This window comes from Melanotaenia boesemani, chromosome 10 (genome assembly GCF_017639745.1).
Source record: "Melanotaenia boesemani isolate fMelBoe1 chromosome 10, fMelBoe1.pri, whole genome shotgun sequence".
NCBI classification, from domain to species: Eukaryota; Metazoa; Chordata; class Actinopteri; order Atheriniformes; family Melanotaeniidae; genus Melanotaenia; species Melanotaenia boesemani.
Window position 1 is genome coordinate 5,742,634 of NC_055691.1, and position 23,998 is coordinate 5,766,631.

At 37.8% G+C, this 23,998-nt stretch overlaps 1 protein-coding gene across 1 annotated transcript; it reads left to right on the forward strand.

The window, feature by feature from the left end:
• The first annotated feature begins 9,502 nt into the window (after positions 1 to 9,502).
• On the forward strand, positions 9,503 to 21,851 carry dkk3b (dickkopf WNT signaling pathway inhibitor 3b). Its single transcript, XM_041996962.1, has 7 exons — positions 9,503 to 9,770; positions 11,341 to 11,466; positions 11,573 to 11,653; positions 15,835 to 15,927; positions 17,205 to 17,349; positions 20,542 to 20,692; positions 20,779 to 21,851. Exons 1-7 carry the CDS (start codon positions 9,576 to 9,578, stop codon positions 20,801 to 20,803), a joined length of 816 nt encoding a protein of 271 aa, XP_041852896.1. The 5' UTR covers positions 9,503 to 9,575; the 3' UTR covers positions 20,804 to 21,851.
• The last annotated feature ends 2,147 nt before the right edge of the window (positions 21,852 to 23,998 follow it).

Here is a 23,998-nt window from a genome sequence, read left to right on the forward strand (position 1 = left end):
CGCCGTTTTAAAGGCCGCAGGGAAAACGCCCTTCTGAAGAGAGCAATTTATCATGCATAAAAGCTCGTCTTTGAAAAATCCATAAAATGATTTAAAAAGTGAAGTGGGAATTGGGTCTAAAAGACATGTGGTGGGTTTTACTGTGGAGAAAACTTTATCAAGGATCTCAGCATTAACCAGGACAAAACTGTCCAGTGTTTCCTCAGGTAAAACCAAGCACTCAGATGTGTTCGTGTTCTGGTTGGATAAAATACCACATCTGATGGCACTGATTTTACCTCTGAAGTGGCCTGCAAACTGCTCACAGAGAGAGTCTGTTGGGGTTCGCTGGGAGCTGTTAAAATCAGGGTTACATAGGTGATCGATGGTGGAAAAAAGAACCTTGGGATTATTTTTATTATTACTGATTATTTTTGCAAAGTATATGTTTCTTGAGTTCCTTAGTGCGTTATTGTAAATTTTAAGTTGCTCACAAAATTACGGTGGCCCAGAGGTGTCACAGCAAATAAAAGCCGCAACACAACAAAATAAGTCACAACACTACAAATAAAAGCCGCAACACAACAAAAAAAGTCACAACACTACAAAATAAACCGCAACACAACACAATAAACCACAACACTACAAAATAAACCGCAACACAACACAATTAGGCACAACACTACAAAATAAACCGCAACACTACAAAATAAACCGCAACACAACACAATAAACCACAACACTACAAAATAAACCGCAACACAACACAATTAGGCACAACACTACAAAATAAACCGCAACACAACACAATAAGCCACAACACTACAAAATAAACCGCAACACAACACAATAAGCCACAACACTACAAAATAAACCGCAACACAACACAATAAGCCACAACGGAAGTTGTCTTTTTTTTTTTTTTTTTTTTTTTTTTTTTTTAAGATTTTACCACCGGAAGTTAGCTACACCAAGTTTCAGTCCAAACAGATGGGAAGTTGGAGATTTTAGGAGGCAGCCGGAGAAGTAAGTAAAATACTGTTTGTTAATAACGTTTATTAATTTCGGCATGCGCTTTTATGAATGCTTTTAACTTTTTATGTGTAGATTAAGAGTCATTGCATGTTCGATGTATGCACACGGACGAGGTACAGTCCGTTGCGACAAAGCAAAGCTGCAAGACAGTGCTTTATTAAATGTAATTGTTAGTAACTTAAACCTCTGTTTCTCTCCCTCTTAAGATAAGTAAGGCCTTTCCGTTTGGTGTTTGTCTATTTATAAAGCACGTTAACGTGAAAAAATATTTAAAACAAAAACACACCAAAAAGAGAGAGAGAGAAATATGTATTTATGCAGACTGATGCGAGCCCCCAGCACTGTCTTGCAGCTTTGCTTTGTCGCAACGGACTGTACCTCGTCCGTGTGCATACATCGAACATGCAATGACTCTTAATTTACACATAAAAGTTAAAAGCATTCATAAAAGCGCATGCCGAAATTAATAAACGTTATTAACAAACAGTATTTTACTTACTTCTCCGACTGCTTCCTAAAATCTCCAACTTCCCATCTGTTTGGACTGAAACTTGGTGTAGCTAACTTCCGGTGGTAAAATCTTAAAAAAAAAAAAAAAAAAAAAAGACAACTTCCGTTGTGGCTTATTGTGTTGTGTTGCGGTTTATTTTGTAGTGTTGTGGCTTATTGTGTTGTGTTGCGGTTTATTTTGTAGTGTTGTGCCTAATTGTATTGTGTTGCGGTTTATTTTGTAGTGTTGTGCCTAATTGTGTTGTGTTGCGGTTTTTATTTGTAGTGTTGTGCCTAATTGTGTTGTGTTGCGGTTTATTTTGTAGTGTTGTGCCTAATTGTGTTGTGTTGCGGTTTTTATTTGTAGTGTTGTGACTTATTGTGTTGTGTTGCGGTTTATTTTGTAGTGTTGTGGCTTATTGTGTTGTGTTGCGGTTTATTTTGTAGTGTTGTGCCTAATTGTGTTGTGTTGCGGTTTATTTTGTAGTGTTGTGCCTAATTGTGTTGTGTTGCGGCTTTTATTTGTAGTGTTGTGACTTATTTTGTTGTGTTGCGGTTTATTTTGTAGTGTTGTGCCTACTTGTGTTGTGTTGCGGTTTATTTTGTAGTGTTGTGGTTTATTGTGTTGTGTTGCGGTTTATTTTGTAGTGTTGTGGTTTATTGTGTTGTGTTGCGGTTTATTTTGTAGTGTTGTGGTTTATTGTGTTGTGTTGCGGCTTTTATTTGCTGTGACACCTCTGGGCCACCTTACAAAATATCTGATAATTTATTGTCATGTTATTTTTCCTCCATCTCCTTTCTGCCATATAGTTAAGAATGTTTAAAAATTCTTTTGAAACAGGGTCTAAAGGATTATTTATGTGCAGGTTAAAATCACCGGTTAAAATTATCATGTTATATGTTGTGTGTATGATTGATAAAAATTCTGAAAACTCATTAATAAAAGCAGCACATTTTTGGGGTGGTCTATAAACAGTGACACATAAAATTGGAGGGCTGCTAAAAGCAATGGCGTGATATTCAAAAGTGGTAAAATTATCGAATAAAATCTGTTTGGTGGTGAGAGTGTTATTGGTTAAAGATGCTGTGCCACCACCTTTCCTACCAGTTCGTATAGAAAAAGAATAGTTAAAATTTGGTGGGGAGGCCTCAGCTAGAACAACAGGTGCATCCACACCCAACCATGTTTCAGTTAAAAACACACAGTCTAGTTCGTGGTCTAAAATCAGGTCATTGACAATAAAAGACTTATTTAACAGAGAGCGTATATTTAAAAGTGCCATGTTGAGTGTGACTGGTGACATTTGAACTGAAAAGGCAGGTACTGGTTGACATTTTGGGAGAGGCCTGAGATTATTGACGTTTACGGTATGATATGGTTTGTGGTGGTGTGGTTGCTCTCTGAATGTAATGATGACATGAATTGATGAACTGTATGGAGAAATGTTAGGTCCAAGTCCAGTATTGCGAGCTTTGCTGTTAAAAGTGGAACTGAGTAAGTAGGAGCTGGGACCAGGGGGGCATCAGTCCGTGACGGTATCTCACAGATACCGCGGTGAAATCAGTTTTAGGTTGGATATTCGTACTGAAACCCCAAGCGCTGTTTTAAGGACAATCAACAAATGTTAGGCTTTCCGAAAAACGGAATTTATCATAAAGGAATAACACAATTGTTTTTATACAGTCAATAACCACCATTGGGAGCATATTCTTTTCAACAGCTTCTAAACCAAGTGATCCAGTCACTTCAAACCAAAGCTGGAATGAAGCAGATGATCATCTCAACAAGACACAGTTTTTATGTTTTTATTTCACATTTGTAATATTTTAAATTAAAATTTTTTATAAAAAATAATCAATCACTGTTGGAAGCCTATTTTTTTCAATAGCTTATAAAGCAATTGACTCAGTCACTTCAAACCAAAGCTGGAATGAAGCAGATGATCATCTCAACAAGACACAGCGTTTATGTATCTATTTCACCTCTTTTCATATTTTATATTAATATTTTAATAAAACATAATCAATAATCGCTATTGGGAGCATATTTTCTTCAATAGCTTCTAAACCAATTGACTCAGTCACTTCAAACCAAAGCTGGATTGAAGCAGATGATCATCTCAACAAGACACAGTCTTTAGGTTTTTATTTCACCTCTTCTAATATTTTATATTAATATTTGTATGAAAAATAATCAATAATCGCTATTGGGAGCGGATTTTTTTCAATAGCTTCTAAACCAAGTGACTCAGTCACTTCAAACCAAAGCTGGAATGAACCAGATGATCATCTCAACAAGACACAGTTTTTATGTTTTTATTTCACCTCTTGTAATATTTTATATTAAAACCTTTTATAAAAAAAATAATCAATAATCACTATTGGGAGCCTATTTTTTTTTCAAAAGCTTTTAAACCAAGTGACCAAGTCACTTCAAACCAAAGCTGGGATGAAGCAGATGATCATCTCAACAAGACACAAGTCTTTGTTTTTAATTCCTCTATTGTAAACTTTTATATGAATATTTTATTAAAATAATAAATAATCGATTTTGGGAGCCTATTCTTTTCAATAGCTTCTAAACCAGGTGACCCAATCACTTCAAAGAGATGAATTTAAGCAGATGACCATATACACAAGACAAAAGTCTTCCTCTATACAGACCATATTACTTTTTTTTTTACTCTGTGGGACCTGACCAAAGTGAATCACTGTAAAACAATCACTATAATACAAAACAAATATCTCTCTCACTATATATATATATATAGATAGATAGATAGATAGATAGATAGATAGATAGATAGATATAGATATTTAGATATATAATATTTGTGTTTTTGTTTTTTTTCATGTGTTTTATATTTGGTCTGATGTTCTTGTGGAAAAAGTAGACAGCCTTGCACTAATGGAGGTTACATTTTTTGGGACACAAAAAAACTGGAAATTTCTTTTTTTCTGTCTAAAATTCAAATGCTGAAAGTGCAGCATCAATTTTTGTTTTTAATTCCTTACAGTATATCACTCCAGTGAGTATGTGGTGTGAGCAGGTGTGCTGGAGCAGGGAAATTTGGAAAACCTGCAGGATTTCCAAGTTTCTCTAGGCTCTAGGACTGAAATTGCCTACCCCTGGTTTAGACAAAGAGAAACGTCGGTTCTTCTTCTTTCTTTTTCGGACAGAAAACGTCTCTTCGTTTTAATAAACCCCTCTCTCTCCTGATTACATCAGACGGACCGCTGCAGCAGGGAAGAAAGACATGGACACCATGTTTCTGTCATCCAAGCCAGCGGCCAAAAAAAAAAAAAAAAAAAAAACCTTAACGCGCGATTAACGCGTTAACGTGGTCGGCACTAATATATATTTATATATATATTATATTATTATGGCCATGCATTCATGGAGCTTTGATGTTTCATTTTGAATAGTGGCTCCTGATGCTCATTAGTCCTTGGCCTCCCTTTTTGCACTTGAAGTATAGCCTCTGGACGCTGGATTTGGGGTGGAACCTTCCATGCATGGTGAACAGCTACTGTGTTTTAACATCTGTGGTCTGAACTTCCTACTTTGGCCAGCTTATTAACCTAGCAGGGTGTTTGATAGCTGTTAACTGCCTGGATCTTGTTCTTGCCATTGAGCTGACTTCTCAGGACTTGCCTTCCTCGTTGCAAATATTTGGCTGTGGCAGATTTCCTTGTGGCTTCTTTGTGGTTTCTATTTGCATGCGGTATGCCAAGGTACTTCTAGCTTACCTCAACATCTGTTATTCTGCCCTCTGGGAGTACAATGTCCTCTGTATGGACTAGCTGCCCTCTCTTTGTTACCATTTGGCCACAATTCTCCATTCCGAATGATCCTAGTGGTGTAGATCAGTGAGTCAATGCCTCGCTCACCCTTAGTGTATAGCTTGTTGTCATTTATGAAGAGGTGACTGATGGTAGTTGGTTTTCCTGAGCCGGTAGCCATAGCCAGTCTTGTTGATTAATTAGCTGAGGGGGTTCAGGCCTATGCAGAACAGCAGCGGGGATGGAGCATCTCCTTGGTATATACCGCATTTAATGGAGACCTTTGCAATTGGCTTCAAGGGTGGTCTGCCATAGCGTCATTGAGTTTGGAATGAAGACTCTTAGAGTGTTGTTGATCTTGTACAGCTTCAGGCATTCCAGGATTCATGTATGTGGTTTTGAGTCATAGGTTTTCTGGTAATCAATCCAAGCAGTGCACAGGTTTGTCTGCCTGGTTTTGCAGTCTCAGGCGACAGTTCTGTCAACCAGCAGCTGGTGTTTGGCTCCTCTGGTACCTTTACCAATGCCTTTCTGTGTCTCTGTCATGTATTGATCCATGTGCTCACTTATCTCAGCCATTATGATGCCCAACAGGAGCTTCTATTTTGTGGAGACACAAGTTATGGCCGATAGTTGGATGGAACTGTTTCCTTCTGGGGATCTTTCAGTATCAGGACGGTCCATCTCTTGGTCAGCCATTCAGGGTGGCTCCCATACCTCAGAAGTTGGTTTATTTGTGCCGCTAGGTGCTCATGGAGTGAAATAGTAACTTTAACTAGTAAGCGTGGATCATGTTGGGGCCAGGTGCTGTCCAGTTCTTTATACCTAAGAGTTTTTGTTGGATATCTGCCACTTTGAAGGTTACTTGAAATAGCCACTGAATGTTTACTTTGTATATCATCCAGTGTGAAATAGAAATGAAAAGATGTACAATCATGGTCTAGTACATATTCGTATCTTTCTGAAAGATTTTTTTTATACTTTATTTTCAGTTTCCTACAGGTCTTTTTTTTTCTTAATGGGATAAAAGCTAAATAAAACTCAGCAATGGTCAACTTCCACAGATCCTCTTACTCAAATGGGGGAAAAACTACCACACTTTTTGTTAGCAGTTGCCATGGTGAGTCCAGAAATTGGAGCTGATTTGGAACCAGAACCAGTTACTCAACTCAAATTAAGTTAACCCACTTTTTCAGACTCTAAGTTAGTTAAAGTTTGGTTAAAGTTATTTATCAAAAATAGTTAGTTCTTAAGTCAAAGCATCTTACAAGGATTGCATGTTTAGATGCAGAATATGCCTAATACCAAAAGTAAAAACAATTTAAATGAAAAGTAATGAAAGTCAGAGAGCAGTGTCGAGCAAAACCACAAAAACATTCAGAATGGTGGTTTTGCATGAAAACAGCATGCAGACCAAATAAACAGGCAAAGTTCTTGTATTTTTTGTTTTACTATCCATGTTAGAATTTTCAAAGGGCGACTGAGCCTGCTTGTGGTAGGATAAGTATTAAAAAGCCATTTGTACAGTAACAATCTAAGTATTAACCTAACAGATTTGTGTTCGGCTTTAACATATAAATATGCTTATTTACTCTTATTGCTTTGACTTGTCTTAATTTGGCAGGAAGATTTTTGTTGTTTTTGTTGAAAATCTGATGATATTTTTGTTGATGTTTTTACAGAAACAAAGTTAAATGAAATTATGCAAGCCTTTAAGCACCTCTAAGTATGAAGCTGACATTAAAAAAATAGTTTTAGGCACCTGCAAGGTATTTAGAACCATTCAGTTAGTTAACATGAAGAAACTTGAGAAAGATCAAGAACAATGAATACATTAATTCATAGGGGAGATGTTTACCCTAACAAAAAATGTGTTTAACCACATCCTAAAGCTGCTCTATTGGATTGTGATCTGGTGACTGTGGAGGCCACTGGAGTCCAGTAAACTTATTGTCATGTTCAAGAAGGTATTTGGAGATGATTTGAGCTTTGTGACATGGTGCATTATCCTGCTGGAGGTAGCCATGCACGTCAGCCATATCCTCTGTTACCTTCAGTCTCTGGAACTGCATTTTTTCACATCTTATCAGAACAAGATCTGCAGTGCTCCCAACACACGACAACTGTTCCTGACGTTTAACTCTATCCTATATCCACCACCTGCTCAACCACTCACTGTGCTGATTGCAGAAATGTTTGCTTCCTACTTCACTGAAAAGGTCACTACCATCAGTAACCAATTCACTGAGCCGGACCAACTCAGCCTAACCAAACCAGCTACTGGTGCCTCACTCTGCTCTTTCCCCTCTCTAAATGAGGACTAAGTCGCTAAACCTCTGAGTCAACTCAAAACCCACGACCTATCCTCTTGATCCTGTTCCCTCTGACGTCCTGCAGAGCATTTTACCCACAATCAAAACTGCAGTAACCCATATTATCACCTCCTCTCTTAAATCCGGTGTCTTTCCTTCTGCCTTTAAGCAAGCTCGGGTTACCCCGCTGTTGAAGAAACTCACACTCAACCCAGCCCAGGTTGAAAACTTCCGGCCGGTCTCACTGCTTCCATTCATGTCTAAACTACTAGAGTGGGCCGTCTTCAGTCAGGTCTCACAGTTCCTACAAGACAACAACCTGTTTGATCCATATCAGTCAGGCTATGGGCAAGGCCGCTCTGCTGAAACTGCTCTCCTGTCAGATACTGATTCTCTACGGCTTGTCAGATTTGCTGGTCAATCCTCAATCCTTATACTGCTGGACCTGTCTGCTGCCTTTGATACGGTCAACCATCAGATCCTCCTCTCCACACTCTCTGAGCTTGGCATCTCAGGGTCTGTCCTCTCGTGATTTATATCCTACCTCACAGGAAGATCCTCCAGAGTATCTTGGCAAGGGGGAGTGTCCAGATTACATGGGCTGACAACAGGGGTGCCTCAGGGCTCGGTGCTTGGCCCTCTTCTCTTTTCACTATACACCTCCTCACTCAGTGCAATCATTAGCTCTCATGGCTTCTGCTATGCAACCGACACTCAGCTTTTCCTTTCCTTCCCACATGAAAGCACAACCGTCTCAGTGCGAATATCAGCATGACTTCCTGAATATCTCCGCATAGATGAAGGATTGCCACCTTCAGCTAAATCTGTCCAAGACCAAGCTTATTGATTGACTCTATCACGCTTGTGCCTATGTCTTCTACCAGGAATCTTGGTGTCATGGTAGACAGGACCATGTTGCATCAGTTGCCCGGTCCTGCAGATTTGTTCTCAGGAGGATCACACTCTATCTGATTGAACACACAACACAGCTCTTGATCCAGGCTCTGGTCATTTCACGCATTGACTACTGCAACTCCTTACTAGCAGGCCTGCTTGCATGCTCAGTAAAACCTCTGCAGATGATTAAGAATTCAGCAGCATGTCTGGTCTTCAACCAGCCAAAAAGAGCTCATGTCACTCTGCTGCTAATCGGTCTTCACTGGCTTCCAGTTGCAGCATGCATCAAATTCAAAGCTCTGCTTCTGGCTTACAAAACAATAACCAAAATCACTCCTGTCTACCTTATAGAGAGAGAATAGAATAGAATAGAATAGAATAGAATCAGAAGATGCTACACTGTGGTCATAAAGTGATGAACATGGTCATCAACAATACTCAGGTAGGCTGTGGTGGTTAAACCATGCTATATCATTTCCCAAAGTGTGGCAAGAAAATATCCCCCACACCATTACACCACCAGCTTGAACAAATGAAATGGAGACTCATCAAACCAGGCAACAATTTTCAATCTTCTATTGTCCAGTGTTGGTGAGTCTGTGTGAATTTTAGCCTATAATAATAATAATAATAATAATAATAATAATAATAATAATAATAATAATAATAATAATAATAATGCATCTTCACTCCAACCTTTGGTTCAGCTCTCTTCCTGGAGTCCCTGATGATTATATTTTGTGTTTGGGATGACCTCGCTCAGCAGATCACATCTGGTGTTGATCTGGCGGCTTTTTCATCTGCTTCAACTCTTTCATACTGTTAACTGTTCACATGTATATGTTATATAAAGCCTCACCAGAACCAGCAGTTTTGTTTTTAACTTTTTTTCCCCCTCCACTCTGACTGCAATTGGAACTTTTTCCACGCTATTAAACTTGATCCGTTTTCTTAATAAGTCACCACACCACACCCACCACCACTCCTCATACTTTCCAAATAAACCATTCGCGCGCGTGGGTCACACGGCTCTGCTGCTCTTACGGTTGGCAGGTCCTGGTAGGAGGAAGAGGAGGAAAGATGTCCGGTATCACGCTGCTGTCGGGGCTCTGGAGTTTGTGTTTGTTGTGGGCAACCGGCGGCTCGTCGTGGAGCGGGGCGATGATCATGAGAGACACCGTGGAGCGGGGCCCGGTCAGTCTGAACGACATGTTCCGAGAGGTGGAGGAGCTGATGGAGGACACACAGCACATATTGGACGAGGCAGTGGACCAGGTCTGCGTCACATTTCATTTATTTATGCAAGGGAAGTGTTATATTAAACGCTCTTATAAAACGTAATGTGCAGACGTCTTGAGCCACATCATGTATGGTTGTTTATATTTGCTTCCAAACATCCAGGTTTTATTAAACTATTGGTTTATTGTAATTTTAAGTGGCTTTGAGGAAGAGTTCTCCGGGTTTTCAGAGTCTTTCGGAGTTTTTGTTCGGAACAATGTTTTACCCTTTCCCCTCATTTTCAGTCCATTCCTCCTACATTACAGAAGAGCGTCATTTTATTACTTAATCCTTTTATAGTGCATTTATGGAAAAATGCTAAATATAACAGTTTGACAGACATGCAATTATATTATTGCAACAATGCGATTCCAAAAGAGTTTTTAACCCTTTAAAATTTTTAGAGTGTTGCTCACGGTGTAAAATACATCATGTCCTGCCCACGGGACATGGTACCAAGTGGGAAACTGCATGCTGTGCAGTCTTTAAATACGTTTTAGGAAACTGGACAAGTAGAGGACGAGTGAATCTTTTAGGAAAAAATACTACAGCAGGTTAATAGTATCTGAAAGTAATGTCATTAAGAAATAGAAAAAGAAAAAAAAATTATATATATATATATATATATATATATATATATATAAACTGACACTGAACCCGAGAGATGCATCTAGCCCTTAAGCTGACCCATCACCTGTTGGTTGAAGCCTCATCAGAAATGTTCTCCATGGAAGGACTGCTGTCAAGAAGCCGTTCTCAAGGAAGGGAAACGGGAAGAAAAGGCTGTCAGCTGACCACATAAAGAATGAGGTCAGCTATGCTAAATGACCCAAGAAATAGACTGAAAATTAGTGGTGACAGGTTTTATGGAGTGATGAATTCTCCCCAAAGCTCAGACCTATACATTATTGAAGCAGTGTAGGATCATCTGGACATAGAGCAGAATAGAAGGCAGAAGCATCCAAATAGGAGCTTTGGAAAGTCCTTTGAGAAGCCTGGAGAACTTTTAATGAAGACTATTTAAATAAAGCTAGTCTAAGATAGTTCAGGCTGTGATGAAGAATGAAGCTTCTCATAGCAAATATTGATTTTCAGGCTTGTTAGAATTGTACAAACATTTAGCCTTAAATACTGTCTTTCACTTTCTGTTTGTACATTTCAATGGGTTTCTACCCCTGTTTCCCATTTTTATATGCAGGCATTTTTTTTCTACCTGCATATAAAAATTAGGAATTGCCTCAAGACTTTGCACAGCATTGCATTCTATAAAGTCTCACACTGGTGAGCAAATCTTTGTAAATCCCATGTTAGGCTGTTTTGCTGCTCGGCTAGCTGCAAATTTTAGGAATGTGCTGCAACACAGCCCACAGTTTTCATGTCTGCTTTATATCTACATCCTGACGAGTACTATTAGCAGGCATGTCATTCACCATGATAATGTCTCAAAATGGATTTTATCTAGCCTGTTTAGGAAAAGAAAAAGAAGTGTACACGCTTTCTGAGAATTCTTTCCTTAATGCATACCTAAAAAGAAGTATCTTGTGTTTCCCTCAATTAAATCCATCAGATAACAACTGAGAGTGCAAAATTTTCTTCAACCTTGTTGGATCTGCATCCCAGCTACCATAACGAGACCATGGAGACGATAAAGACCAGAGACAGAGTCACTCAGGTCGTAGACAGAACTGACAAGGTGGGTTCTCATGCATAAGCCCCTTTAAATGCTTTAGATGCTCCTTAGTGGACTAAGGGGTTGTGATTAACACATTAAGAATGCAGACTGTTTTTGTCATCTGTAGGAAACTAACAACAGAACAGGAGAAACTCATCTCTCACACATCCATATGGAGGTTTTGGGCCAGTGGAACAATGTGAATCATGTGAGTCCTTTGCTTTTTCTTTTTGTTTTGAGAATATTTTGAGCACAAAGGCGCCGAATGTCCAATGAGAGTTTAATGTGGGAGGAGGCGGGTTGGCCGAAAAGGCAAAAACTTTACTTACTTCAGAAGGTTCAAAAACATAAATGGCCAAGTGAATTACCAAATAAAAAGCTTGCAAAATGTGCAAAAGTTGAATAAAAATGCATCCAAGGGGAATAAAGATGAGAAACGGGAAGATTGCTGGTGGGGTGGCAACCAGGAGTCGAGGGAGCAAACCCGTGAATTGAAAACCAGAACTAATCCTAGGAAAAATCCAAGACAGAATGAGGAAGAGAACAGGAACTTTTGTGATCCCAATCTTTTCTGCTGTTTATGCTTCTGGGTGATATTTTCTTCTGTTCTTCTGGCAAGAAGCTGCATTTGTAATAAAGTTTGGTTTGTGCAGGATAACATGTCCTATTGTCCCATCTCTCCTATTCAGAATTCAAAATGTTTGTTATATGGTTTAGAGCGCCTAAATGGAACTTGTCTACTATTGAAGCATCCAGAACGGAAGTTCTTTCTGAAACTTAGGCTGCATTGTCTGAACTCTCTCTCCTTCTTTTATAAAGGGTGAGCTCATCCAGGAAAGAGTCCTACTATATACTTTTCATGGTTTTATACCAACAGAAGGCCAGCCTGGGCTGAGGTCATTATTGCCTGTTTTGGCATTTCCCTTTACAGCGGTGTTTTTGATCTCCTGCTTTCCTGGCAGCTGTACAGATGGTGGTTATGTTAATAGAGCTTGCTGCTGGAAAAAAATGCCAGGGAGGCAGGAAGGCCTGCAAGCTAGACTGGGTAAGCTTCTCTCTAAGAAAAAAAAGAAAAAACATCCCCCTGAACGTGTAGTCAGAGTCGAGGTTCTTTACAATTTTAGGTTCTCTATTATTGATATCTGATCAATAAAAAATAAATTACTGGAACATAGACATAATGATATCACTGCTAAACTTCATAGTTTGACAGCCAATTTTCCAGGTTATGTGTAGCCTAGCTTTCTAAGACCCTTTCTAAAATGTTATGTTCTGTTTGCATCTGTCCAGTTGAATAATTGATTTTTCTGTTTCTATGTTCTGAATGAGCATTTCTGTGTATCTTACATGTAAGTCAACAAATGTATGATTAGTTAAATGACTCCATGCTGCCCTCGTGTGGTTTTAGCTGGGAGCATCGCTTCATACCAATGCAGTAATGTACCAATTACTGAGCCAAACATACTGAAAGGTAAAAATGACTTAAAAAAATCCTTTTTCCTCAGTTGTCTTCACACTGTAATATAAAATTAAAAAATATATGCAAAGACAGAGAAATTATAAAAGGCTACACAAGATAATGATAACAGAATATGCATGTGCCATCATCAGGCTTTGCCTTCCATGATGGGGGAACCTACACTGTACAAACGTACAACCCCATTAGGTTATATGGACTTATTTTATTACTTTAACTCCACTTTTTATAATGAGTATTGCATACAGAACTTAGGTTAATGTGTTTTCAGATGTTCAACTTATCGTTGTAGGTTGTCTCGATTGTTGTTCAGGCTGTCATCATTGATTGAACTAATGTTAAGTTGAAGCTTGCAGGGAGTTACTTTCAAAACGCAACATACCTGGACCACAAAGGCTCATGGGAGATACAGATTCAGTAGAAATTTTGCAATCACAAGGTGACTGCTAAATTTCTATCCTATAAATTTGAGTTATCTGCTTTTGATTATGTGTTTTCTTTTTATTTAGACACCACCTGATGGGGGTTTGGACACATTAAGTCCAACAGGGGAATGTGCTGAATGAGGATCTTAAATTGAAATTGTGAGTTGTAACAGCGTGGAGTTCTTCATTAGTATAACATAATGAATTAAGTTCTGTCAGAAGGATAATGCAAGTAAGTTGTTATAAATACACATAGCCATTAGTTAATCAACGGGTAAAACTTGCCGTTTGAGTTGAAACCGTGCTAATCTTAAAGTGGAGTTTACTCACAATTTTAAGGCAGCTTTTGTACTTTCATTTCGAAGTTGAAGACACTTCTAATTTATTATAGTGCAGCTACTGTTTCCATGGACACTTTCAGGTTTTTTACTAGTAAACTATTTAAAAAACGGGTCTAAAAACACGCTAGAGAAACGTCCAAACTGCGATAAGCTCACAAGAGAAGTGAAGAGTCCTCATGATGCAAAATTAAGATGTAAAAACAGCTTAAGATGTAACAAAGCCACAGATTGTAACAGCACTTATGTCTTCTTCTGCATAATAATTTGTGGAAAAGAGAAGTACGAGTTGCTCCTGAGCCTTATAGCCGCTTCGGCATCTGGAATTTATTAAGATGAGTGCAGGGTACTGTGGTTTCTATTGGAAGTCTCGTCAAACTCTCCTATATTTCCTAACAAATTCTGCAGAGAAGAGGAACATTAGACCTACATTCAAGACAGGAATGAATTATAACTGCTGTCATTTTTAAAACCAACATTAAGGTGCTATTTTCTGGGGAGCTGTGTGTCTCATAGCTGCCAGAAGTGTGAGCAAGTGGGAAAGATTTTATGAGAGCCTCGAGGCGTTCAGGATGGAAACAGTCAACAAATCCTCATCTGGTTTTACTTGTTTTGTGCAAGTATGTGTGTGTTTGTGGTCATGATTTTTATTGTGTATTAACATCACACTGTGACCATGTACAAAATTTCTAGAAAGATTTCTGCAGATTCACCATTAATGTGTGTTTGGTAGCAGAGATGCAGATTTCACATCTATCTTCATGCACAGGATTCAGTGTTGTCTCAAGGATTTGGCTCCATTTGCTGATTTTCCACAACCATGAATAAGGGGTCAATATTGTTGTTGACACACTGGAGAATAGTTTATTAAATCTCATACATGAGCAATAGTTTGGCAAAAGTATTTGCTTATTTATACTGTGGGGGGGAGAAATGAAAGTTTGCAACATATTCTGTGTCTCGTCATAAAAAAAATTGTAATTTATCATATCACAAAATACATGTAAAAAAATTATTCTCATTTCTGAGCTATAATTGAGAAACAGTTTTAATATGTTTTTTGTGTTTTGACTTAATCTAAGAAATATTTAGATTGGACTAAATATATGAAGATACTAATTTTTTTAACTGTAGGTATGATCATTTACAAGGTAAATTGATCAGCCTGTTTTTAACCCCTTAACACCTGGATTTATTCATAATTATTTAAAAAACAGAAAAGAAAAATTTTGAAAAAATAAGAAACTGAAATAAAATACAAATAAATGTTAGATAAATTAACAATTTATAGATAAATATAAAAATAAATACATAAGACAATAAAAGCTAATTTAAATAAAAAAAAATAAAGAAATAAATCAAATGTCAGAAGTGGTTTGTCACAAATTTGTCAAGCATCTGTAACGCATGGACCTCAAGGAGACAGGAAATAAGTTCAATAGACTTTATTTGAAACCAGGGATATGAAGAATGATCTTACAGTGGAGCTGACAGATGGTCAGGAAAACAGGGCGCCAGGCTGGGGAACAGGATTAGTCCATGTAGGTGTGCAGCTTGAGGTCTGACAGGGAGTGAATGTGGTGCTGGGGTATATAAGGGCTGGTGAGCAAATGGGAGACAGGTATTACTGGTCAGGGATCCGGGGAGTGATTGGCTGTAGTGCAGGACTGGAGTGAATGTGGCAGGTTGAGATGATCAGGGACAGGTGTGGATGATCAGGGGAGTGATTACTGGGGAGTGGCTGGGCAGAGGATGACAAGGACTGGTGCGGGTGTGACAGCATCAAGGGGTTAAAGACTCATTTTTGTCTTAAAAAAAAAAAAAAAAACCTGCTGGGTTGCAAATCAAGTGTACAGTACAGAAGGAGAGAGGAATCAAGAGACCAAAGCCTTCTGTTTAATTCAGACGCCACTGATGTAAGCCATCCCAGTTTCCATGGAAACGGACCAGTTGGAGACATGGACATCTCTTACTGCAGAAATATTTGGGTAAAGTTATATTCAGCTGGGAGCTTTGCTGATTTTCACCAAATGAGATTTTACTTAAAATGAAGACGAGATCCACAGTCTGACCTATAAATCTGTGAACTGTTTCTGTGTTTAATTCTGTTTTAATCACAGTTTGTAACCGTTATCCCTCAATCCCACAGGAGTGCATTGTGGACGAGGACTGTGGAGACCTGAAGTATTGCCTGTATGAGATTGAGAACTCCAAGTGCTTCCCCTGCATAGCGACGGATATGGTGGGTGGGGGGGTGGTTAGAAAAGTTGTAACGTGCTACTCGTTCAGAATAGCAAAGCACACGTTGTTTTGTTTTGTTTTTTTCTTTTACATATTTGAAAAAGTAGACAATATTTTCTTACTCATTCAACAACTGACTAAATTGCACTGAAGGTATTAAATTCACAGAATATATTTAATGATAATGTAAAAAAAATTAAAACGTAATAAAAAAAGTCTGTAGTCTGTCAAAATAAGATATTAAAAGCCCCCATGTTTCATGGAATTTTTGGGTTAGTCCTCTAATAAAATATTTTATCTTTAACTTCAGGAATAGCATGGGCAGATGTGCAGATTTCCTTTCCAGCAGGATCCTGGCAAGCAGGGCTGAAACAAGTTCACAAGTTTCACTGGCATTAAAATAAATCTTAGACAGTCTACTCTTTTATAATAAATTTGATGGAGGACCTTAAACTGAATTAAGCCAGGCGAGCACACAAGGTTGACCCATTAACTCCATGTAATGTAGCTGCATCAGAGATATCTGTTTCAAGTTCTTCTGCCCAGTCTGCCCTGATCTCATCAAGTGTCACGTCATATATATATGTGTATATATGTGTGTGTGTCTTAACCTATAAAGGTTAAAGTATATTTCAGATACATTCTGACATCATACAAAAAACTAAACATCTTAAAGTTTTTCTTAGTAGTGTATATATTATACCTAGTCCTCACCAAATCTTTAAATTTCATTCAAATGTATAGTCAAATATTCCAAGAAGGGCACATATTTTAGATGGCAGACCCTTAAAAAATACATATTAAAGATATTTAATCAGAAGGTTTCCATGTTGGCATGTTTCAATGATTTTTCAGAAAGGATTTCAGTGTTTTAAGTAATACTTTAAAACTTCTATTTTATACTGGTAACTACTGAGGAATGCTAGTAAAACGGTCCTGATTTTTTTCTGGTAACAGTTACATATTCATCATGTCACAGTGGGTTGCCAGCTTAGACTTGATTGGTTGACATTTTTATAAGAATAATCAACCTCAGTTGTGTTCTTACTCATTTTGTATCTGTTCACAAGCATAGTGCATCGATGTTACGTCTCTCTTTTAGGTCCAGAATAGAATAAAATGTTTGCATCAGCTCTTTATTTCTCACTCATTGTCAGGATCTCATCACCAGTAATGGTGTTGTAGCTGTAGCTGATATATTACCCCTGCACAGTATAATGAAAAGAAAAAACTAAAGCAACAAATCGTACTTGTCTCCATATCTGTGTCCCCACTCAGCCCTGCACAAAGGATGAGGAGTGTTGCTCAGATCAGATGTGTGTTTGGGGCCAGTGCACAGTCAACGTCACCAGAGGAACAGAGGGGACTATCTGCCAGGGTCAGAGCGACTGCAGACCAGACCTCTGCTGTGCCTTTCAACGTGGTGAGCTTCACCCTGGAAATAACACCATTTACTACCTACATTACACACCAAGAACTTACATAAGTATGTTGATCTGCAGCATAAAACATAGCAGTTGCACAATGAATGTTGAAAAATGGAAAAAGCACAAAACTTTCTGGGCTACACAGTTTTTGCACACTCATGTCTGTAAAATCACATCATGTCGACTTTTTACTTTATGTGAAAAATGAGCAAAGTTCCAAAAACTTTAAACTTCATGCAAAGTTATTTTTACTTTATGGATTCTAACATGGTTTTATTTAGGAATTCCAGCAGTCGTTCTCATTTTTTTTTTTTTACATCAAGGACCACCTTTTAAAATATCAGCCTCTCCAAGTACCACTTTTATTACTAAAATATAATGGAGGAGACCTATCCTTTATTAGGACATTGTCCATTGGTAAGTGGTTGTAACTATCGCTGTATATCACCAGAACTGACATTTAAACTTTGTCACACAACTCCGAGGCTGGCAGGAAAACTCTCCCTGTTACCATTAGGCCTGCATCATCTTGCTGCTGGATGGTGCATTCCTCATGTGGGACAAACCGGACCTCTCTCTAAGCCTTTGCACTTAAATATTGCTTCTTGTTTTTTGAGACCAGGCTGACTGTAACTGAAATACAGCAGCTTTTTATTATTATAAAGCAGCTCTTTATTGCCTTTTTATATACTATGAGGCAGGAAACAGGCATATGTAGGAATCTGCATTTATTCAGTTAAATTAAAGACATAAAAATGGCAGGACTGACAAGAACTGGAACTAAAACTAGTAAAAGACTGAAGGACAACTGTCAGAGAAAAGATGGGGAGAAACAACAATGAAGGAGGACTGGACTGATGAGGATCTGGCGATGAGCAAAAGAAACCGAGGATTGTTTATATGAGGGAGCAAATGTGGTAATCAGGAAACAGAAACAAGGTGTATGAGGAACAGAAAATAAACTTGACTAAATTTAAAAGGGGACAGACTACAAAACAAAACAGGAAGCATGACTGTCTAGAATATAAATAAAACCAAAACATGGTATCTGAAAACAGGAGGATGACCAACCAACAAGAGGAAATAACATAACTACAAACACAATCCTAACAACAAACCAAAAACAGAAGGAAAAGCCACGGATCACGACAAATACGGGTTAAGTGATGTTGGTGAATGACATTTCAGACATTTTTTCAGAGCCCAAGTGTACAACATAAGTTGATTTTAAAGTTGTAAAGGCAACGTTGTAAAGTCAAACTACAATCTTTTACTCACCATATCCAAGAAGCAGAAGAGAACAGATATAAAAACAAACTTTGTCAAACAAGATTCAAATGAGACTTAAACTGTGGTGATAAAACAAATGGACTTCAGCCAGATTTTACTCCATCACCCTCCAGTATCAGAAAAGTAAAACAACATACCATTCAAAACTTAGCACAAAAACCAAGGAAATTTGTGTTATTCTCCCGTTTTCTAATACCAATGTGTGGTGTATTATACATCGTTGGTAAGTCTGATTAGTCACCTTTACAACCAGGTATGATTGGTGCTGAATGAATTGTGCTTCTGTAGAATGAACAACACAGCTAACCAGGTGGGTGGTGCCAAATTCCTCTGCAATATTCTCTTGTTGGTATTCACTCTTATTTTGAGTAGCTCAGTAGATTTGATTACTTCAGTCTCAGTAATCATAATCAGTAATAATAAAAACAAACAGTAAATATTGACCAAATTTCCAGTAAATTTCCAGAAACATTCCATGGGAAGTTATGTTGGGGAATTTTGGAAATATATGTTTAGAGCCTTTAGGAAATTTTTGGCACTTAACAATATGCTGCTGCTTTTTTCTACGTATTTTTAACGTATGTCTTTGCACAGTATTTACACACATACAAAGACTTTCCTTCAACATTAGTTTGTGTGAAATGCCTGCACACATCGGATGGAAAACGTGGCATTTTCTGTAAAATAAGATAACAAAAAAGCTTTTATAAACATTAATGCATCGACATGAACAGATATATAGTTAACAACTGGAGTGTTCTTCAAAATATTTTCAATTGATGTATAAATTTACCCAATAATATTATGAAAACTTACTTTGTGTTCGTGTGATGGAGGAAAACACAGCGCATGTAGGGGGTGTGGCCTCAGTCACCCTGCACTAAGCCGTGTGCATGTGATTGAATGGCATAGATATTCAGCTGTGCTTGCATTAAATCAGGTTGTTTTAGCCAAGATTATGCTGCAATATATTTTCTTTAACTATATTCAAGTTCCCTGTCAAGTTAATAAATTTGTAAATTTTCGGTTAATTCCCATATATTCCCGTTAATTCCCATGGAAAGTTTCCAACTTTGAAAAGTCACGGATTTTACAACCCTAGCTACAACAGCTTGGCACCTCCTCCTCATGCTCCAGCCTGGTCCCATTTTGCTGTAGGATGGCATCCCAGTCCTCAACCAGGAGTTGTTAATGGTCAACCAGTGTGGTTGAGTTGGCCACTCTAGCACAGAGGTGGTTATTGCTATGGCCAAAGTGGGCAAGCACATGGGTGCAATGTGTAAGGGTGCACAATGAAAAGAAATACACACAAATAAATAAATAAATAAAATCTACATTTGTTCCCCTACCTGTTTACTAAACTATTGCTCATTGCCATGTCATCTGCATGAAGTGTGTGTTCAAATGTCAGCAAGCTGCTGAGAAAGTCTGTTTCCAAATAAATTGTATTTCACTCATAAAGTTTTGGTTATATACCTGTTGAACCTCATGAATCTGCCTGTCTGGGTATTTTTTTGCTCTAAATTTAGCTACTTAGGTGGATTTCACTAATCTGGATTTTTTTCCCACAACTGTCTCTGTCTTCATTTGACCTACTCTGACTAATCTGTGATCTCTTTTGATTCTTTTTTCGTTTTTACTTTTAAAATCACAAAAAGAGCAAACTGCACATGCTCCACTAAAAGAGCCTCTCTGATTGTAGTGAAAGCAGACAATCGTGTAAAATACTTAAAGCCATGTTTAATTCCTAAACATGACCCAAGACTTGCATATAAATACTCCACTGTTACTAAACCAGTTTTAGTGTTTGGTATCAAGTATCATAAGCTCGTGTGTAACAGCAGTTAATTTTACCTGTGATACTGTAGTTATCCTTCTCTCTCTGCTGCTTCCATCAGAGCTTTTGTTTCCAGTCTGTAACCGCAAACCAGAGAAGGGAGAGTCCTGCCTGAGCCTCCCCAACCTACTGACGGACATGCTGGCCTGGGACCAGGAGGGCCCCCGCGATCACTGCCCGTGTGCCAACAACCTTCAGTGCCAACCTCACGGGTGAGAAAAGAAACAGAGCCTCATGTTCACAGTTAAAACAAGTAAAGTTTTATTTTTTAAATTGGCTATTAACAATTTTCTTACAGCCGAGGATCTGTGTGTGGAGAGTAGGACTGGAGGTCAAGAGCACGAGGAAGTGGTCTCAGACTGATCCTTACTGATGACCTTGTGGATCGCTCAAAGAACAATCCACGCGTTGATGGACAGCTTATTAAAATACAGGAGACACTCACTGAGACTGCTTAGACTCACTGTATTATTTATGCCTTTACTATGAGTTTGTAATATTTAACATAAAGGGAAAAAAACTTGTTTTTTAATTTGGACTGAGAAGCAAAGATGATCTATTTTTATAAAAGTTGAGTCAGGGTTGGCATTATTTCAAATGTTCCAAGCAACTTCAAAACAATGAACACTAGAGGGCAAAATTTTCTCTGTTTTTAAGGAAGTAAATACAACCACACATGAACAAAATATTCAGGATAAGGCTGATACCCACATGATCCTGCGTGGACTGATAAAGATCTCTGGCATGCAAAAAGCACAACTGCAGGAAACAAAAGGGTCTTTGATTAGGATTTGTTTCCTGTATTTTTCCTCAGAGTCGTCAATTTAAAGTTTATATTTCATCTATGAATATCATAAGGGTATCACTGGGGAACAAAATTTAAGATTTTCTTGAATTATTCACATAAGACTTTTTGCATTGAATACGGTCATATCATGTTTTACAGGAAACATTTAGTTTAGGAACAGGGTTTGAATTTATTTATATGTAGCCAGAAACAGGAAGTATTATGATGCATTACAATGGACATAAACACAATGTACTGCAAGAACTTGACAGAAGAAGACCATCGCTGCTTTTGTCTGTTAAGACTTAAGGGGCAGAAAATAACTGGCTCCTGAACTTGCTTGGACTTTGCAACATTTCAAAAGAGGCTAAAGAGGAGGCTCATGATGTTTCAGTTTCCTACTAAAAAAAAAAGGGTCAAATCACTTGTACTTGTTGGCATATAAATCATCTTAAAAGTCTGAGTAAACAAACAGTTTGAACTGGTATAATATGAACAGACAAAGAAAAAACTAGTATGATTTGTAAAATGATTATTTTATTACCAAGCAATGGGAATAAAATTCCTCTTTAATGCTTTCATGACATATTGTGGCTCTTTTTCTTTTCTTTTCTATGTCCAGATGGAAATCCACTCAAAGTAAAAAATCTTTAAAACAGTTTTTCAATGTCAAATTTATTTCTCTGGGACATTTAGATACAACAAAGTTTACCAAGTGTTTTACAAATTCACTTAAAAACAATATCCAGTGAAATGCAGCATAAACAAAACTATTTTTGTACAAAGTTAAAACAAAGAGAAACCACAACATAAAAACCTGGTGCAGCTCAAACTGAAGCCAAAGTAAAAAAGTGAGTTTTCAGACAGGATTTAAAGGAAGTGTGAATGTTGAGGGGCAGGTTATTCCAGGCTCTAAGGGCTGGGAACCCTTCACTATGCTTCACTAAGTAAGTAAGTAAGTGAAACCCCGGCTACACTATAGACCATCTAACCATCTGATCTTAGTGATCTGATGGGGTTATTGAAATGGAGCAGCTTGGATAAACCATTTAAAACTTTAAAAGTAAGTAAAATAATGAAAATCAATAGAAGACAGTCAGTGTAAAGCTGCTGAACTGGAGCGTTCACGTCTTCTGTGTTAAAAGTGGACTAACTGATGAAGAGATGAATGTTTAAACATTGGACTACAGCTGTTGTTTAAAGCCAAGCAAGGTTTAAACAACAGCTGTAGTCCAGTCTTGAAGTGAGAAATAAGTTTTGAGGTCTTTTAGAAGAAGATAAGATTTTGCTTGACTGATTTGTTTGTGTTTTTCTTTTTAAACCTTTATTTATTATGTAAAAACTATAAATCCTTTTCTTGCTCTTTGCTTAAATGATCTGTTCAGATGTCTAAGTATGGTCAATATGGCCAATGTAAATAAAGAAATTAAATAATTACAACAATAAGGAAGTGAAATTGTTCACTGCAGCACCACAAACTGAACGAAGGATCCACAAATCATGAACTGTATGGTAAAGAATTTCTAATCTCTGTTGTGACAAATAATCTGCAAACGGCAGCTTCAGAAATAAATAATGGCATGAATGACTGCTCTCTGTTTCCGTAAGAAAGTAAATCATGATCTCTCTCTGTTGTTTTAATAGACTCAAGACTAAAGACAACTTTATTGATCCCACAAGGCAAACAATGTACAAAACAAGAACAATGAACAGATTGCACACACACTACACATCAGTCATATAGGCTGGAAAGCTCTAGATAGAATATCTGAAATGTTCACATTAATATGATCCAAGAAGATTTTCCACATTTTATAGAAAAAGTCTATTTGGAGTGAGCCACACATGCTGGGAAATCCACGATAAACCTGTGCCACCCAGAAGGTGTGGGCTTTTCTGGGAAGTCCACTGAGTCATAATGTTTTTCCTTGTACAGTAAGTCAAGACATGAAACAACTTTCTGAGGTGCATATTGTTGACGGGCAAAGCTCTTTATTACATAATTCACAGAAATCAGGTTCAAATTTAGAAAAACTATGAGGAGATAAATAAACCACATCTGCAAGATTTTCAGCTGTAATGATCGGTTGCAAATTGTATGGCTCACTGGAGTTTTCCCAGATGTCCTCCCACCTTTTTTTAGATTGTCACTCCAAGTTCCTTCTTCCAAGTCTGCCTCAGCCCATCCACATCAGAGACAGAATATCCTTTTAAGGCATCATACAGGTTACTAATAGTGATCTGGGGCTGTATTTATCAAAGCCGATTTGCTGTGACTGACTGTCCTGCTTGCTGTGCCATTTTAGTCCTAAGTGCAGAGAAATTGTGGAATTTAGTCCTACTCTCAAACTTAAGAACAAAATCTATTTCTCAACTTTCTCAAGTCTAAGAATCACTCCTACTCCTCCAAATATTTAAGAGACACCCAGAGGTGTCCTAAGTTGCCTGTAGAGCAGGGCTATTCAAATCGGTCCCACAAGGGCAGCAGTCAAGCAGGTTTTCAGTGTCTCTGCTCTAACACTCAACAACTGAGTCATTGCACAGAACCTCATAGGCTGTTCGATTAATTTAATCAAACGTTTATTTTTGATTAATTTCCAATGTAAATATTTTGTATAATTTTGATTATTATTGTTAAAATATACACTACCATTGTCCATTTAACAATTCACTGAGATGTCCCTCTAAAATATTTCGATATTCTTAGATAAATGGTTACATCAGCGATTGG